The following is a 19627-nucleotide window of genomic DNA, read 5'->3' on the forward strand; positions in this document are numbered from 1 at the left end:
CTGAGCAAGGATATAGAACAACTGGAACAAATTCTTATACTTTGTGGTAGGACTGTAGTGGTGCAACCACATAGGAAAACAGATTGGCAGCTTCTTATAAAGTTAAACATAAACCTACTAAATGAATTCAGCAATTTTGCTCATATATTTACACAAGGGAAAACTTATATCCATACAAAGACTTGGATACAGCTGTTTCTAACATTCTTACTCACAATAGCCAAAAACATGAAACGATCTGAATATCCACCAATGGCTAAAGAGATAAACAATTCAGTGCAAACAACCACAGTGCACCATACAGTGGAATACTACTCAGCAATGAAAGGCAACAAATTACTAATACATGCAACAACACTGGATGTATATCAAATACATTATGCTGAGCAAAGGAAACCAAGCGAAAAATACAAATTATACAATTCTACTTATTTAAAACCCAGGAAAGAAAAATCAACAATGATAAGAAGCCAGTTAGTGGTTGCCTAAGGTATAATGAGGGGACTGGCTGGGAAGTATCACAAAGGAGGCTTTCAGGGTATCGAAAATATTCTATGTATCTTGACTGAAGTACTTGGTACATGAATTTAGTCTTTTGTCAAAACTCACTGCATTGGAAGACAATGATGACTGCCTAGGTCATCATCTTCCAATATTTACTTCCCCCAAGCAATACAGAACAACACACACCACAGCCTCAGCACAACCTGAAGACTAAGAATATCCAAACTTCAAAACAAGAATAAATGAAAAAGCAAAACAACAATTTCCAGTGCACACTTTCTTGTCCAATGGCGACTGATTCCTCAACTCACTCACCCTATCTCAAGAGGTTTTGGGCAAAAGCAGACTGAATAAAAATTGCAGGAGAGAGACCAGAGAACTAGTGGCAGAATAAAGGATGAAATATACCACTGGCAGGAAGACTAAGTACATCCCAAGTCAAAAAATACTAAAGAGGTGTCCTGGTAGATCAAAGCATGGACCACATTCAATTAATTTCATCCAAACAACAGATGACTGAGAAAACTCCAGAGAACAGACTGAAGGTGAGCATTTTAATATAAAAGCAGAACTACAACTAAAGTATTGGTGGGGATGAGGAGGGGGGATTAACGTACAAATGCTTACATACTGTGACAAATAATGCAACTAAAAATGGGAGCATATAAAGAAGAAAATAGAATATCCACACACAGATTTTTAAGTAAGCAACTGGTGAATTTTAAAAAGTATCAATCCAAGAAGGACAAACATAAAACTGTAAAACTTTTAGAACAAAGAACAGGAGAAAATTTCTATAACCTTTGGTTACACAAACATTTCTTATATAAAACATGAGAAGCATAATCTGCAAGAGAAAAAATTAATGAACTGGGCTTCAGCAAAATTAAAAACTTTTGCTCTGTGAAAGACACTGGTAAGAGAATGACTTGGATCTTGAACATATATAAAGAACTCTAAAAACGCAGTCACAGAAAACAAACAACTCAAAAGAAAAATGGGCAAAAGATTACTTCACCAAAGAAGGTAGTGTTAAGAATACCAAATAAGCACAAGAACAGATGTTCAACATCTTAAGTCTTTAGGAAAATATAAACTAAAATGAGAGTGACAATAACCACTGTATACTTAGAATGGTAAAAGTCAAAAGAATTGGCAATAACAAGTACTAAAATTGGAGTGGAAGTCTCCTCATTGCTGGTGGAAATGAAAAATGGTACAGTCCCTTTGATAAACAGTTTGATAGCTTCTTAAATAGTAAAACACATACTTACCTAGTGACCCCACAATACTACTCTTAGATGTTAACTACAGAGAAATGAAACCTATGTTCACATAAAAATCTGTATGGAAATGTTTACAGCAACTTTATAGAATCATTTAAAAACTAGGAACAACTCAATGTCCATCAACAGGAAAACAAATAACCAAATTTACATTCAGATAATGAATATTGCTTACCAGAACAAAATAGCAACCTTATAGTAATCAAAATGATGTAGATGAATCTCAAACACATGTTGAGTGAAAAAAATCAAATGCAAAAGAGTATATAATCTAATTTTCCATTTATGTAAAGCTCAAGAATGGACAAAAATGATCTATGGTGATGGACATAAGAACAGTGGCTGCCAGAGGCAAGGTTGGAAGTAATTGATTTGAAAGGAGCATAAAGATGATGGATATGTTTAGTATCTTGGTCTGAATTAAGATTACACAGGTATATGTTTGTCAAAATTCATTGAGATCTACACTTAAGATCTGTGCACTTTACTACTTATAAATTATATTCAATAAAGCACTGTTAGCTTTTTCAAAAGGCATCATTAAATTTATTTTATATAAGTATTGTCATCTCTTTTGTGTTTTTAAAAAGAATATTAATTTCTTAAATCAGACAAAATTTTGATCATTGAATTTCTTTACCTGAAGGATATTGTTCCATTCTCTTTTATTTTGTTTTTCTGAACAGATGATTGAAGTGACAGAATTTTATTTCCTGGAAGAGTAATTTGCTTTAGAATGGAAGCTATAAAAACAAAAGAAGACAGAAAAAGTAAAATAAAAAAAAGCAATCACACATCAGGAAAAAATTCAGGACAATAGCTATTTTCAATGCATATAGAATAATCAAAGAAAATTTCAAAACTTTCTAGAACTATATTTAAATTCAAATATTACAATTAATTTATTCCCTGCACAAGAAATCACAAAATCAAGACCTCTCCATTTCTTTTTATATGTTCCCCAAATTGTCTAGAGAATTACCAGCATTACAAAAATACTATGAAGAATACTATGAAAAATACTATGAAGATAAGAAACATGTTATACTATATTTTTTGTATTGGTGTATTTTAAAAATACATAAAGACTCTCATCATTTGTAAGACTGACTTCCAAAGGTAGAGAAAAAAAGCACAATTTTAATAAAATAAATAAGGCAATAGCAAAATTTATGTAAAAAAAAAAGTACTGTATTTACTAGTAGATTATTTTATCTAGTTACAAAATACCATGAATGGTGTTGATTTAATCTAAAAGAACATACATCCCTAAAAAGTGGCTATGTACAAAGAATATAATATTAAGCTATTTTTCAGTCTTCTCTCATAGGTCTCAACTTAAAAGAAATCTCTCTTCTCTGAATATAATGGTGGAAAAAAAAAAAGTACAGAAACCCATCATGTTCCAAATCCAACATGACAGGGCAGAGACTAGTTATAATCTACCTTGGGAAAACTGACTGGGAGGTATTGTAGTGCTCACTGCCACCTTCTTCTGTCCAGGTTTCTGGATGGTCAATGCTGGGGAATGGGTAAGAGTGGTCACTTGTTTTGCAAGACCTCCTGAAGGCTGCTGGACTACCTGAAACAATGAGAACTATTAACATAGTCCTTCAACTAGACCTGCTTTAGAAAAGAACAAAACTACAACTGTAACAAGAGAACAAATGATTGTCCTCATTTAAGCATACATACCTTTACCTTAGCATCACAAGAAAGTTTACTTAAAAGTTTAAATTTGTATGTGATAAATTTACCTAGCTCAAAAGTGAAAACCATGATAATCTCACACTGTAACTTTCAGAGTGGAATTCAAACTTACACATGGCACAATTTAAATCTCCAAATAGATCTTATTTTCATCCTTTTAACTTACTATGGAAAATTTCAAAGACATACAAAAGCAGAGGGAACAACAACAACAAAAAAATGAAAACCCCTATACCATTATTACCCAGCTTCAGCAATGATTAATTCATCTCTATCCCTACCCACTTCTCCCCACTCTCAATTATCTTAAAGCAAATCTCAGGTATATCTTTTAATCCATAAATATTTCAAAATATACCTCTAAAAGATAATGACTTTCAAACAGTTGTTTTTTAAAAGTATCTGAAAGATAGCAATGCTAAAGGCATTCTCCAAGATAACAGTGCAAGAAATCCACAGGGTGAGGGTTGGGGATAAAATAAGAGAAATTAAAGTAATAGCAGAGCCTTATTTTTAGCTTCAAAGAAGAAAAAAACAGAATAGTAGAGTTTCATTCTTTTACCTCAAAGAAAAAAAAACAGTCACTATGTATTTGAGCCAGCTATTCATAGTGAACTATTTTTAAGTCCTCAAACTCATATATGGCTAATATAAATGATCTAGTTTCATAACAGAATTCTGCAGGTTAGTTAATTTATTCTATATGCTGGGCTTAATTGCTCAGTTGTGTCCAACTCTTTTGCAACCCCATGGACTGCAGTTCACCAGGCTCTTCTGTCTGTGGGGACTCTCCAGGCAAGAATACTGGAGTGGGTTCCATGCCCTCCTCCAGGGGATCTTCCCAACCTGGGGATTGAACCCAGGTCTCCTTCATAGAAGGCGGATTCTTTATTGTCTGAATCACCAGAGAAGCCCATAATTTATTCTATATTCTTTTACAAATAAAATTAAATTTAGTGCATATTACTAAACAAAAGTAACTTATAAGAAATCCAAAATGTCCCAGTAAATAATCATATAGGAACTAATGCCCCTAGAGGAGAAATACAAGTTGGAATAATCGATTGTCATGATTCTATGAGAACTGACTCTTGAAAGAGAGAAAGAACTCTTGAAAACAATTATGTACTTCAGTTGAGATCACACTTCTGTATCCTAAAGTTCTAGGAATCAGATTTAAATTCTACAAAGTAATATACATTCAGAGTCCCACTTATGCATTCAGATGAAAACTCAAAACAAAACAAATACTCCTAGCAACTCTGACTTATCTCCCTATTGTTTATTTTCTTCCCTGCTATCTTTTATTTGGTATTGTTTTCATATTTTGATTATGAAAGGTAGTAATAAAATGTTATTAGAAATTGGAGTTAGTTTTCAAACCACTTTTGATACTTTCTCTTTCTTTCTCTCTCTATATATAATGATGATAACTACAGCATAGAGGCTGGTCCCTAAGGTGAATGGAGGCTCCAGGCCTCTAGGGGACCAGCCAGGAGGCATGGGGTAGGAAGGCCAAAGGAACCCAGCATCAGCATGTGACCCTGACACAGAACAAGTAGGGAGGTGAGCCTTCACATGGGCTCCAAGACCAGGGCTGTGAATGGCCCAGTCTAGGCCCAATCCAGTGCAAGTTCATGTACATGGCAGGAGGCAAATGCGTACACTGATTTAACAATCCTGGATCCCCATCATTCCTCCTCCTAATGACTGTAACACTTGGAAGCATATGTGCAGCATATTCCTGCACACTTGCTGAACAAAATAAAATACCACTAGTGAGAAAATATAAAACAACTCAGCAGCAGTGTTCTTTCGAAGAAAGTACAGTTTTAGACTATAATATAAGGCATATAACAGAGACCAATTATTAAGAGAGATGGAAATTGGTCCAAGGATGATAGATCTGCTCCTACTTGGCAAGCAAAACAAAGAGCTATTATTAGAAGAGTCAGTGGTTCTGGAGGTATGCAGGTAGAGACAGACTGGGAAGGGAGAGAAGGAAACTTCAAGGTGACGGTAACATTCTATATCTTGAAAAGCAGACTTGAGTTACAGAGGTAAGCATCATCAAGGGGCTTCCCTTGTGGCTCTGGGGGTAAAGAATCTGCCTGCAATGGGGGAGACCTGGTTATGATCCCTGGGTCAGGAAGATCCCCTGGAGAAGGGAATGGCAACCCACCCCAGTATTCTTGTCTGGAGAATTCCATGGACAGAGGAGCCTGGAGGACTACAGTTTATGGACTCTTGAAGAGTTGGACATGAACTAAGCCACTAGACTAACACTTTCACTTTTAAGCATTGTCAGAATTTATCCAATGACAGATTTAAAATTTGTGCATGTCATAGTATATACGTTTTAGCTAAAAACAAGAAAAAGAGTAAAGAAATACTGATTGGCAGTTAATGATATGCACATTAATATCAAAATATTTTCAGGAAGAAGCCTTTGAAATGTATCAAAAATTAAGATAATTGATGAATGGATAAATCAAGTAGAGTAACTATAAACAGCAGAATCTAGGTGGTTGGTATACAGTGTTCATGATAAACGTCAACTTTGCTATGTTTGGAAATTTTCATAATAAAACATTTTCTTGAATAAGGCAAAAATAAGACAACATATACACTGTAAATATAGTTTCAATAGTTTATTTTCCATGAGTTCTGATGCCCCCGTATCAAAATAAAACCTAAAAAAACATATATTCTTCAAGTAAATTTAAATGAGCTGGCATTAATCAACCTATGTTGACTATTGTTATGTAAACTCTGACCACATTATAGCCCATGAAGATTTTCCTATGCAATTCCTAATTATATATGGCAAATAAAGGGCAGCAGGCCTTATCTGGACTCAGCCTCTTCACCCAGTCTTTCATTAGTCCTATCTTAGTGGTGTTACAATCGACAACTGAATTCTACTTCTTCTCTCACTCTTCTAACAGCATGCAAAAAAAGGGGAAAAAAAACCCAAACCCACAAACTGATTACTCAAGTCTAGATCTAGGTCAGTCCAATAAGAAACTGAGAGTGAATCATTTGACTCAACAAAACAATAATCCTTTTCTTATTTTGTTTCCTACTCATTATGGTTCTCCTTCAAAACAATTAGTTAGTTATGGGACAAAAATCCTATTCAACAACAACAAATCTTTCCTAATATTCTGGGTTAATTTACTTTAGGAGATCAGTTTCACTTCAGTATAATAAAAATGAAAATTACCACATTAATAATGTACTAATTAGTTGTTTTCCTCTTATATCCACAAAACAATAGTAGTTGGACAATGATTTGTTGAATGTACTTGGCCACTTATTTATCAAATGTCTACAATTCTGTTAAGAAAGAAATGCAAGTAATACAGTCACCTGGGGAAATATACATCTGAAATAAGGGAAATATCTATGATAAAACTAAGCTCTGCAATGGTAGGTTAAGAAGCTTCTTGTAACTTAAAAGTGTGACATTTAAAACATCTTATCAAAAAGGAAGAAAACCTATAGAATTCTTCAGAAAAATCTGTACAAGCTAGAAAAGGATAAAGTACTAATGGGAATTTTTAAATTCATGATTATTAAAGGAAATAAACCACACAAACTTTTACACCTGACACTGAACAATACAGTCACACTTGCATTGTTCAGACCATTACTGGAGACTGCATCCTGAGTTTTATGGACCACAGATTTGATCCAGTGTGGCAATTCTCACATTTTAAATAATTATTCATCATGTTTCTTATAAGCTGCATTGAATACCATCTTGTTTCTAGCACGCTAAGTGTCATCCTCCTCGTTTCAACCTAGGACTAAATTGGACTAGTTTGTAATGAACTCACTGATGATATTCTTAAACTACCTGAGTAATACTATTTCCAACCTAAGTAATACTAATGTTCTAAATTAGTTGATTTGAAAGAGCATTCAAGTTCAATCCTCTCTGTGGCATTACCATATAGAACAGCTTATGCTGTTTTATGCCCCAGGTAAAAATCTGCTGTAAAACAGATTACAATGCATCTTCAGAGTCTAGCTGCTCTGGATTTTGCTGTTTTAAACAGTAAGGCAGGAATAATACTGACATTAAATCTATTGATTAAAATGGAAACAAAGGTCAAACAAGAAAGCAGAATTCATAAGAAAACTGAATCATTTCCATTCTCTTAAGAATCAAAGTAGAAGTTTAAAAATCCCTGAAATTTACCAATGGATTTTGTTTTTTCTTGATTGAAATAGTTTCTAATGTATAACAAGTCAAGCTTATGAAGTGTAAATGCTGTCAAGATATTATTGTTGCTTAGTTGCTAAGTCATGTCCAACTCTTGGTGACCCCATGGACTGTAGCCTGCCAGGCTCCTCTGTCCATGGGATTTCCCAGGCAAGAATACTGGAGTGAGTTGTCCTTTCCTTCTCCAGGAGATCTTCCTGACCCAGGTATTGAACCTGTGCCTCCAGCATGGCAGGTGGACTCTTTACCACTGAGTCACTTTGGAGGCCACAAGATATTATTACCTGACAGTTTTCTGTTTCAAGACATTCTAGAAACCTAGAAGTTCTTGCCAAGAGCACCATAATTTAATGGGGAAGACAATGTATTCTACTTTGAGATCTATTGCTTGAGTGTCAGCAGACTGTTCCCTTAAAATTCTGAGATTCTTAGTTTTCCCCGTCTTACCTTCAACAAAATTATTTCAAAATCCATACTGCATACAAGGTATGTTTTTAAAACTCTATGTAGCTATGAAGTGTTATTTCATTTAGGGGTGGATACGCTACAGATTTTCAATAAGAATGAGCACTGATTCAAGAATCAGCTATGACACATAAAGAGGATCTCCATTCTCTCCAGTGTTACCAAAAGCGACCTTCCACTGGGGCATTTAGGGTCTTCATTCTCTTCAGTGTTACCAAAAACAACCTTCCACAGGGGCATTTACGGTTCCAGCACCTCCCAAACCTGGATGTTCAGACAAATGTTTAAGAATCACTGCTTCTAAAGGTTTTATCTCTTAGATTAAATTCAGACACCCAAGAGAAACACCATGAGGCAGGTACATTTTTCCACTTGAAAATCAGAGCCAGAGTAGGAAGGGATGAAAAAAAAAAATTAAGAGTCTGACTACTGTCCAAACTGACCTTTCCTCTTTCATTCTACACCTTCATTCTATACCTAAGGTTTGCCCTCTGCCTCAAAGACCATCATCCACAGATACTAATGTTTTGTTCTGATCACATAAACAAGGATGGGAAGTTTACTTAATTTTAATACTCCAAAAAAGCAGAAAACACTAAAACAGAGAGACTCAAAACATAGCCGTTAACATGGAGGTTTATAAAGAACAAGTGCAATCACCAAAAATCAAAAAAGAACAGTTAGTTCTGTTATAGGATAAGGTAGGTGAGAACTTTATTTAAAAAACATAATTTTCAATTAATTCACCATGTACTGTCTCCCACAGCTTAACAGTACTTTCAGTCTCCTGATAAAACTTGTCTTGAGTAAGGTTTATCTAAACATGAAGAGATAAACAGAGCAGATTTCACTCAAGTTCTTTTACCCAAGAACTTCCCAACTTACAGAGTTCAGGAGAAAACACCACTTCTTACTCATCTGCTCCCCTCATCGTCACCTTCTCTCCTTAGCAATTTTAAAAGAAATGTTATCATAACATCACCTATGTACTAATAACAAGCCTACCAAAAATATTTAATCTGAATCTAATCTTGAGGAAACGATTACACAAAAGGATATTCTGAAAAACAACTAGCCCCAAGCACTTAAAATTATTACAACACAATGAACAACCACAAAAGGTTGAGAACTGTTCTAGACTATGGGAGTCTGGAAAAAAAAAATGACAAGGGTAATATGCAATTCTTTACTAGAAACAACATCAGGAAGCAAACTAGCTATAAAGGAACTTGTTGGGACAACAAAGAAAATATTGTGCCTGTATTAACTTCCCATGAATGAGAGTATGTTGCAGTTAATGCAAAGAAAAAGAAACCCTTTTTCTTAAGAGATACACAGTATTTAATGGTGCAAAGTCACAGTTTCTGCAAACAACTCTTAAATGGTTCAGGAAAAAAATTATGTATGTGTTTGTGCCTGTGATTAGAAGGGAAGGAGACAAAGACAACATGTTCCAACGTTACCAACTCACCCACTGTGGTCAAGGGTACACAGGGGTTGACTTTACTAGTCTTGCCAGTTTTCAGAATGTTGGACTTTTTCTAAAGAAGAAACTGAGGAAGAAATGAAAAGTTACTCACTAGTTGTTTGACTTTGACTGCCTGTGGGATACCGGCTGGCTGGGCCAGCACAGGGCCCGGCTGTGCGAGTTTGATTTGGAGTGGAGGGCCAAGGACGGGCTTGTCAGACGTGGTCCCAGCCGAAGTAAGAACAGGCTTCACGGATGGAAGGCAAACAGCTGCTGCTGAGGTTTTTCCAAAAGGTACAGAGGGGAGCGCCAGCGTCACCGCTGTGCCGGAGACAACCGGCTTTTCAGGCTGCAGAGAGACTGTTGTCACCGTGTTCTGCAGGGAGGTCACCAGAGGTTTTGGAGTCTGCAGCACGACAGTGCCAGCCGTGGTCCCTCCAGGCACAGCAGCCGGCCCCACAGAGTGAAGTGTCACAACTCCAGTGTTTGCTCCCCCTGGACCAGCAAGTGGTTTCAGAGTTTGTACGGACACAGTTCCGGGCACCGCTGCTTCCGAACCACCAACAGGCTTCTCAGGCTGGATGGAGGAAGCTGCCGTTGTTACCACGGGAGAAGGTGCTGATGTCGTGGTACAGGTAGTAGTGACCACCTCGCTAGAAGTCTGCTGAACGCACTGCTGAATAAAGCTCTGGGCATTAGGCATCAGTTGTCGTAAGGCAATCACACTTTTCTAGAAACAGGAAAGAAGAAAACAACAACACTGATAACTGAGTGAGTGAGCGCTAGTAAAACAGAACTACTTTGTGTGCCGTATCTCGACAACATAAAAAGTATATCAATATTTCAGCTGAGGAAATCTGTTATCAATCATTTACCTTCTGTCAATATCCAGGATACAAATAAAGCTCCAAAGTGCCTCATTTTTCAATTCATAAGTATTATGTCTCAGTATTAAGCTTAGACCGTAGTATCAATTTGGTATCAAATATTAGTATGGCAAAATAAAACACTTTATCCTACTTATTTGTATTTATCTAAACCCCATTAATAGATCACCCATAACTTTAGTATCTACAAGTTTGTTTACAGGACAGCAGAATCTTAAAAAAAAGTTTTTGTTAAATAACTTCCAAACTGAATAGAAACAGTCTTTACATGAAAATAAAACTAACAGAAACAAGGTCAATTTTCTTAATTGAGCTAGAGTATTTTCTGACTGGATTTAAAGTTTGGGTCTCTCTTTGTATCTTGCTGAAAAAAATAAAAACAGCTTAAACTAAAAAGTAGAAGGTTCTCCCTTTTTATCCCTGGGATTTTTATTTGCTTTTAAGTTAGAAAAAAAGATAAAAAAGGAGAAGGCTATAGGCTATCTTTTAGTGAACTCTTGAACTGTTCTGGAAGATTTCCATGTTTTGATACTTACATTCAATCAGACCACCTTTACTTAAGAAGCAAATGAGAACTATGGCTTCTCTTTCCTTCTTTTTAGTTACTTCTTTTACTTTTTTTATTTAAAAAGGCTGAAAAAATTTTAAACCGAAGGTTTTCAGTTATATATCTATAAATAGTACCAAAGAAAAGAAAGTCTCTCAACACTATTTTCCAAAACTTTAAAAATGGTAGAAAATAAGCTACTTTGAAAATACATGAACATATGAACTGATGTGATTAATTAAATTTAAGTAAGAAATCAAAGATGGAGAAGACCTGGGAAAAACACATTGGAGAGACATGCTAAAGTAATAGGACTTAAAAAAATAGCAATAAAAATATTTATGTTAAATAAAAACAATATGTATGCTATATTCTCTCTTGATTATCTGGCCAGAGTTAAGCTTAAATGCCAAATCCCTCATCCCAGTGCACCATCCAACTGCCAGAGTGCCCAAGGATATGAAAAAAACTATTCTCAAGAAAAAAATAAAAGGCTTTGTTGCAGTCCTTACAAAACTGATGCAAAGTGCAAAAACTTAATGGTAATATTTGATAACTTTAAGGTAGTGTTTTATAGGCCTTAGAGTCAGGCTAAATTCTAGGCCTGTGTGTTTAATCAAAAGTTAACTTGAACAATTTTCTCACCTCCGAAATGGAAAATTAAATCCAAACAATACAAATTAAAAAAACATAAGTAGCTAGCAAAGCACAGAACACACAGTGGGTACTTACTTATTCCCTTCTTCTCCCCTATAGTCTCCAATGAGTATGAAACATAGATTCATATTACACAGAGCTGTCAGTGTCACACACAGCACCTACAGCTCACAGACCTTTTGCACTGAAACACCTAAGGAAGAACTAGCACTAACTTCTCAATCATGAGGGCTACCTGGAAACGTTATCTGATGTTCAGCACTGTGCTGACTCTTTAATCTTCTCTTCCCCAGACCAAGTCTGCTCAGGCTAAAACACTCTCAGTTCAGATCAGATGTCTGGCACCCTCCTAATTAACATGATCAGCCTCCTGGTGACAATTTCTACTATCTTAATAGCCTCAGGGAAGTGTGGGGCCCCACCCCCTTTCCCACTCTTCTTTCATCTTCACCAAGTCTCGCTTGTCTCCCCTAGCAACCATGCCAAACTCTTCTAAAGGCAACTCTTCCTTCTGTTATTTCAAAATGGATGGGAGGACTCTTCGGTTTACTATAACCCTGGGTCTTTAATAACTTTATAACTTTCAATTCAACTCTTTTTCAGCTACTAAATATACAAAAGGAACATATTTTTTCAGTCTGCCAAACAAAGTTCTTGTTATCAAACATATTGTTCTCCATCAAAATCTATTTAATTCAATAAATCTTAGAGAAGAGAATGTCTAACATTATAAATTAATTTTTAAAAATAATAGTTTTACCCCACCCAAAAGGTAACAGTTTTCCCACTAAATTTGGCACCACAACGTTGACTATTTCTGACAGTAAGAATCAACAGGACAAAGAAGAGATCCTATTTTTTTTAAGTTAAGAATCTTTCAGGATACAAGCATTAAATAATATAATCATTAAGTTATATTCATGAATGAGATGTTACTTTTGTTTTCCCAGCATGCTCCAATCCAAAGAATATGGATTATAAATGTGCTTTACAGATTACAACAGCCCTGAGAGGTTTCTCCTACTGTTATAATCTTCATATTAAGTTGCTGTCATACTGAAATATTCAGATTTTCAATTACTTTAAAGTAATCTAATCCAAACCATTTCTTCAAAGTAACACATAACTTTACCTTAAGGAAAGGAACTAGGTGAGGCTGAGGTGAAGACTTTAGTTCAACATACAGTTGTCTAGTAAACTCTTCAGCTTCAATTTTTGCATCCTGAAGAAAAAGAAAAAGAAAGACACTTTCAGGTCTACAAATATTTTACAAGAGGAAAAGTGTGTAATTCATGACTGGAGATATAGCAAGCTTCCAACAATGATAAAGTCAAAGTCTATCATTAAATACAGGTGGGTTTTTTTTTTTTTCATGTCCCCTACAAAGTAAATAAACAGATGCTTTTTTCATATAGAATACAATGAAGCAATTATTATTATTTTTTAAGATCTCAGTAAGCAAAGTGAAAGTGAGATGAGAGCTGGCTAAATGGTAAGGTGACAGTATTAAGACCACAGTCTGTTAGGAACAAACTAAGAAGTAGAAACACAGGAGTCCTACATTACTTAGGGCAGAAATCTGAAAAGTTACCTGGTGTGGGGGCTTTGGATTTTGTTTTGCTTTGCCTTCCCAATTTTTAAATTACTTTAATTGTGACTGGACTGTATTTTTAGAATGCTATTATAAGGCCACAATAATATACATGCTGTTGTTTCAAAGGGCTTAGGAACCCTTCCATACCGCTTTGGACTCTAAACACTGCAGGGGTCTATGAGGTCTAAATTATTCTCACATTAATACTAATCATTTGGGGGCCTTTTTCACTGTGTTGAGATTTGCACAAATGGTACAAAAGCAACACTGAATAAAACTGCTGGCAGTTTTAAATAGTTGTCATATTCTACATTGCAAAGCAGGTATGGTAAAAAACAAAAAACAGAACCAGCTCCACTTGAAAATGTCTTTGACCAAACAGTAAAATACCAAATCTCAACACTTTAGTAGATAACTTTTTAAAATATTACATGTAACCTACTGGGAACCACACACAGAGCAGGCCAAAGTAAGATACTCAAGGAAAAGCACGTTTCCACTGAGCTGCTAGCTGAATTAGCTGTGTTTTGTTGTTATTTTTTTCGTTTACTGGAAAGAATATCAAACCAGCTGTGGTTATTCACATTGGGGTATTTTGAGAGACATTCTCTCAAAAGGAAAAAAACAAATGAAGCAAGCCTGTCACTGTGAGGAAAACAACTGTCAGTTTTTGCTGCTAATGATAAAACTCAGCACTCTCAAGTCAAAATTAAAATTTTGGAAAATGTGTAACCATAATCCTGAATTTGATAGTTTCCCTGTACTGAAAAAATTTTCTGATGGGATTGTTAGATTACAAGTATGATTTTTTGATATTTTAAAAAAGATCTGTCAACATTTGGAAGATCTATACAACCCACTGAACCAGTTATTTTCCAGACGACCAAATGTGAGCTGTTACAAAAATCATACAGGGGTGAAAGATCCATTCAAGGTACAAGATAAACCAGTGGACTATAAACAATACCTATAATGACCTGGAGAAAAGCTCTCAAAATACTTTCTCAATCATCTCTTTCCATGAGGTCAAATATTCCCCAAATAAGTTTACCTGACCAAAAAAAAAAAAAAAACAAATCAACCTTCTCTCTAAAGATGTTTTCAGGCTAAGAGAAGCAAAACTAGCAAACAAAAAGTAATACACACTGCCCTCTGGATCCCCGCGGTCCGAGTGCGCAGACTTGCATATGCAGATTCAACCAGTTAAGGATGGGGTACTGTAAGATTTACAGCCCGTGACTGGTCCAATCGCGGATGTGGAGCCCCCAGACAGGGAGGGTCAACTATGGGACTTGAGCATCCGGGGATTTTGGTATCTACAGTGGGTCCTAAAACCAACCCCCATGGATACAGGGCAACAGCTGGATAGCCTAGATTTACGACTCGAAGATTTATAATCATTACAGAGTTTTCAAGAAGCAAAAGTAAAGTTTATCCAAAAATCCATTTAAGATAAAATTCATTTAAAAATATTTATTCCCCATTTAAAACCAGTTGTATGGATTTTTTTTATTCTTTTTTCTTTCTTTTTTTTTTCATTTATTTTTATTAGTTGGAGGCTAATTACTTTACAATATTGAAGTGGGTTTTGTCATACATTGACATGAATCAGCCATGGAGTTACATGTATTCCCCATCCCGATCCCCAGTCCCACCTCCCTCAGTTGTATGGATTCTTACAGAGCTTTTAGAGTCCGAACTTACCAAAAGTTGCTCTACCAACTTCTTCACATTCTGCCCCATCTCCGGTGACTGGGATCCACTACACGCTAGTTTTATTAACATTGCGAGGAAGTTCTTACATTTCTTCACATTTTCTAGCATCGTCTAAATGCAGAAATACAAACACGCACAAATGTTGGCTAGAAAACAGAATTCAAGAAAATGTGTAGCGTGCTTGATTTAGGTAAGATGCAAGTGAGAGCTTACCGGAGAAAGGTTAGCCTGAGCAGCGGCCGAGTTCTCTGTTTTGAGATTGAGCTCATTTGAGGGGGCAGATGCTGTTGGCAAACTTGAAGGAGTCAGGGTCGTTACAGTATTCACGGGCTTTACAGGAGTAACTGTGACCACGTTAGTTGGCACAGCCACAGACTGAAATTGAAAGCAGTAGATACGGAGATACGCATTACTATGCTGTGCATCACGTGGGTGCCTCATTTCACACTTAAGACTACAGATGGATCTTGACTTCCGTGCTTTTGTATTATGCTCTACTAGTCTAAGGCAATGTAAAATCATTTACCAGCTCTGGATTCTAGTACCTCTGGGTTTCATTCTCACCTATTTTAGGTTTCATTTCATTTCTGGTTTTCACTAACTACCTATTATTTTTCATTGACACCCAGGCATCCACTTCAGGTAAATTACTTAATCTTGCTAATCTCTTGATTCCAATCTGTAAGAAAACAAGGACAGCAATGGTACCTACCATCCTGGGATTGTTTTTAAAACAGTGCCAAGCGCACAGTCCTCAAGTATATTAATATGTCTCCAAAAAGGATGTGAAATAGTAAGTTTTTATATGAAAATACACAATTTCCTATTTTGAAATACTTTGCTTTTTATTTAAGTACAAAGCTGAGAGATCTACTGATCATCTTATATTCGGAAAAGCTGCTTTTTATGTAGACTTATTAGAGAAGTAATATCTTTGAAATTTGTAATAACAAAATTATGTGATTGTGTTATTTTCACATGGAAAAGAATTTCAGTTGTTTCTTCTAGCCTCAATTAAATGAAGAGTGATTACAGCACCACCTGCAGGATAAAAAGTTTAATACAAGAAATCACAAATTGGGTAATAAATATTTGAGACAACCATATTGAGATAAAGTACTATACAGTTTCCGCTGAATCCTTTTGGAGATTTTCTAATAAACTTTTTTAGGTTTATAGACAGTAAATACATACTTCTTCAGTGAATGTTTTGTACTCTACCATTAATTCTCTGTACTATTATATTTAAGAAAGTGATGTTGAACTTCAGCTTTAGGACCGATGAGAGGAGTTCCTCGGGGGAACTACTGTCCCTTTTCCTTATGGAGCAAAATAAGGAAAATCTCAGGAAGAGTCCTATTTTTTGTGAGTAGAAGCATATATAGCATTTCTACTTTCCTTGTCAATATTTTATCCTGTCTCCAGCACAAAATCTGTCCTTTGTAACTCTTACTAATATAGCTACTACCTGTACCTCACCTGATACTTGTACCTCTTAAGAGGCATGGAGAGTTATATGATTCCACCCTTACACTATGTGTAATCACACTGCTATAATGGATGAACTGTGTTAATCATTAAACTCTCCATATGCTAGACCAGGTAATGATATTGCCATGCTTTTCAAGACCACACTGGCACTGATAGGCATGTCTAGGGGACAGGGGAGAAAAATGCTTGGGTATATGTGAAACAAATTGTGAACAATCACTTATACTAGTCAGTGAAATGAACTGTATGCAAATTTAACAGACTACACAGAGTCATCCAGGTTCTAGACCCTCATTTCTAAGAAATGCCTAAAACTGGGATCACAATAAACTGTGGAAAATTCTGAAAGAGATGGGAATACCAGACCACCTGACCTGCCTCTTGAGAAACCTATATGCAGGTCAGGAAGCAATAGTTACAATTGGACATGGAACAACAGACTGGTTCCAAACTGGGAAAGGAGTACTTTAAGGCTGTATATTGTCACCCTGCTTATTTAACTTATATGCAGAGTACATCATGAGAAACACTGGGTTGGAAGAAGCACAAGCTGGAATCAACATTGCCGGGAGAAATATCATAACCTCAGATATGCAGATGACACCACCCTTATGGCAGAAAGTGAAGAAGAACTAAAGAGCCTCTTGATGAAAGTGAAAGAGGAGAGTGAAAAAGTTGGCTTAAAGCTTAACATTCAGAAAACTAAGACCATGGCATCTGGTCCCATCACTGCATGGCAAATAGATGGGGAAACAGTGGCTGACTATTTTTTTGGGCTCCAGAATCACTGCAAATGGTGACTGCAGCCATGAAATTAAAAGTTGCTTACTCCTTGGAAGGAAAGTTATGATTAACCTGGATAGCATATTAAAAAGCAGAGACATTACTTTGTCAACAAAGGTCCGTCTAGTCAAGGCTATGGTTTTTCCAGTAGTCATGTATGGATGTGACAGTTGGACTATAAAGAAAGCTGAGTGCCAAAGAATTGATGCTTTTGAACTGTGGTGTTGCAGAAGACTCTTGAGAGTCCCTTGGACTGAAAGAAGATCCAACCAGTCCATCCTAAAGGAAATCAGTCCTGGGTATTCATTGGAAGGACTGATGTTGAAGCTGAAACTCCAATACTTTGGCCACCTGATGCGAAGAGCTGACTCATTGGAAAAGACCCTGATGCTGGGAAGGATTAAGGGCAGGAGAAGAAGGAGATGACAGGCGATGAGATAGTTGGATGGTATCACCAACTCAATGGACATGAGTTTGGGTAAACTTTGGGAGTTGGTGATGCGGAGGGAGGCCTAGCGTGCTGTGGTTCATGGGGTCGCAAAGAGTCAGACACGACTGAGCAACTGAACTGACTGGCCTCTCAAAGTGCACACAGATATTATTCACTAATTCACTGATATTTCTACTGTCTTAGCTTCCACTGAGGAGCGACCCAGCTTGAAATATACATCAGTCTAAATTAAGAAAAGTTATGCACACACTACATGGAAAGAGCAATGGTAGAAAAGAATGAAACAACACACATATATATCATTTTGGAACAACTGCATGTACTAAATCTTTAAGAAATAGATAGAATTTAATAAAATGATAGGACTTCCCTGGTGGTGCAGTGGGTAAGAATCCGCCTGCTAATGCAGGGGACACAGGTTTGATTCCTGGTCCAGGAAGATTCCACCTCCTGCAGAGCAACTAAGGCTGCACGCTGCAACTGCTGAGCCCATGTGCCGCAACTGCGAAAGCCTGTGATCCTCAACGAGAAGCCCACGCACTGCAATGAAGAGTAGCCCCTGCTGGCCACAACTAGAGAAGTCCATGCAGCAACGAAGAACCACCCAGCACATCCAAAAATAAAAGATGAATATTTTTCAAAAAGATAAAAGAAATTATATACTCCAAGTACTGCAGAAGAGAACATCTTTCATAAAATAATCTTATAAATTCTTCAACTTCATATTTTCCTGGTGCCTCAACATCCCAAAAAGAAGCTGTGAACACCTCGCCCAGGTGACCAGGTGAGCCAGGGTGATGAGGCTGGTCCCTGCCACAAGTTCTCTTTCTGCCCTCCTGGCTGTGGCCTAGTGCCATTCAAACTCACCAGTGAAATTCAGTGCATACAAACTCTCAACACAGGCACCTGCCCCCCAGGTCCTCACTCTCTCAGACACCACCTGTTTGTTGAGTCTACCCCAGGTCTCCTCCCACGTGCCCCCCCGCATGGCATGCCATGCCCCCTTTTCTAAGACCTGCCAGTATAATAAATCTCTTTCACTTCCACATACCTCTCTGTGGTGGTATTTGGTGCCTACATCTGACTGATCATCAAAAAAGAAAATCCCCTTTTAAGACACATAATTATTTCTTACAATACAGAGCAGACATCAATAGGCCTCAATTTATGCTCTTTGGCCCAATGAGCTCCTTAGAATAACCCAAGTTTGGGGGGACCTAGAGTTTGGGACAATCAGCACAGAGGTAATAAAGAACAGTTTCCAGAGTCAGACAGAGACCTTGACTCAAATGCCCCTCTGCTACATATTAGCAGAAATCATGCAAATTTCTTAACTTCTCTAAACCTATTTTCACACACATAAAATGGAGATAATACTTCCTCATAGAGTAATCACAGGACGAAATGAAATGAGGTGAGGGATGTAAAACTCTTAAAGTGTTCAACATATTAAGTGCTCAATAAATGGCAGCCATTATTAGGGAAAAGAAAAACTATGTTTAAAATCAGATTCACTGCTCATCATCTCTAATGATAGAGGAAGTAATATGGTTAAACAATTTTGAAACCTTAAACACCACGTTTGATCTACAGCATGGGATTTCACGTAACAGGTTCCAGGAAGATGTACCTTCTATACAGCAAAGGAAGGGAAACAGTGGGCCCGTGACCACGAGATCCACTGGTTGTATCACATCTGGCAGGACCCTGCTTAGTTTAGAACAGCCTGCAGAAACCAGGTGAAGTGCGAACTCAGAGACAATACTCTATGAAGACAGAATTCCCTCCTCCATCTTCTAAGACTTAGGTGTACTCACTCAATCAAAAAATTTTATAT

At 36.7% G+C, this 19627-nt stretch overlaps 1 protein-coding gene across 1 annotated transcript in view; it reads right to left on the reverse strand.

The window, feature by feature from the left end:
• Positions 1-19627, reverse strand: part of TAF4B (TATA-box binding protein associated factor 4b) — a 90376-nt gene that overhangs the window by 57818 nt on the left and 12931 nt on the right. The window contains exons 4-9 of the mRNA XM_065935140.1: positions 15279-15440; positions 15054-15176; positions 12888-12977; positions 9777-10394; positions 3237-3372; positions 2431-2533 (exon numbers count right to left, since the gene is read on the reverse strand). Of these exons, the coding sequence (XP_065791212.1) occupies positions 2431-2533; positions 3237-3372; positions 9777-10394; positions 12888-12977; positions 15054-15176; positions 15279-15440 (1232 nt within the window). The remainder of the gene's footprint in view (positions 1-2430; positions 2534-3236; positions 3373-9776; positions 10395-12887; positions 12978-15053; positions 15177-15278; positions 15441-19627) is intronic.

The sequence above is a fragment of the Muntiacus reevesi genome, chromosome 4 (genome assembly GCF_963930625.1).
Source record: "Muntiacus reevesi chromosome 4, mMunRee1.1, whole genome shotgun sequence".
NCBI classification, from domain to species: Eukaryota; Metazoa; Chordata; class Mammalia; order Artiodactyla; family Cervidae; genus Muntiacus; species Muntiacus reevesi.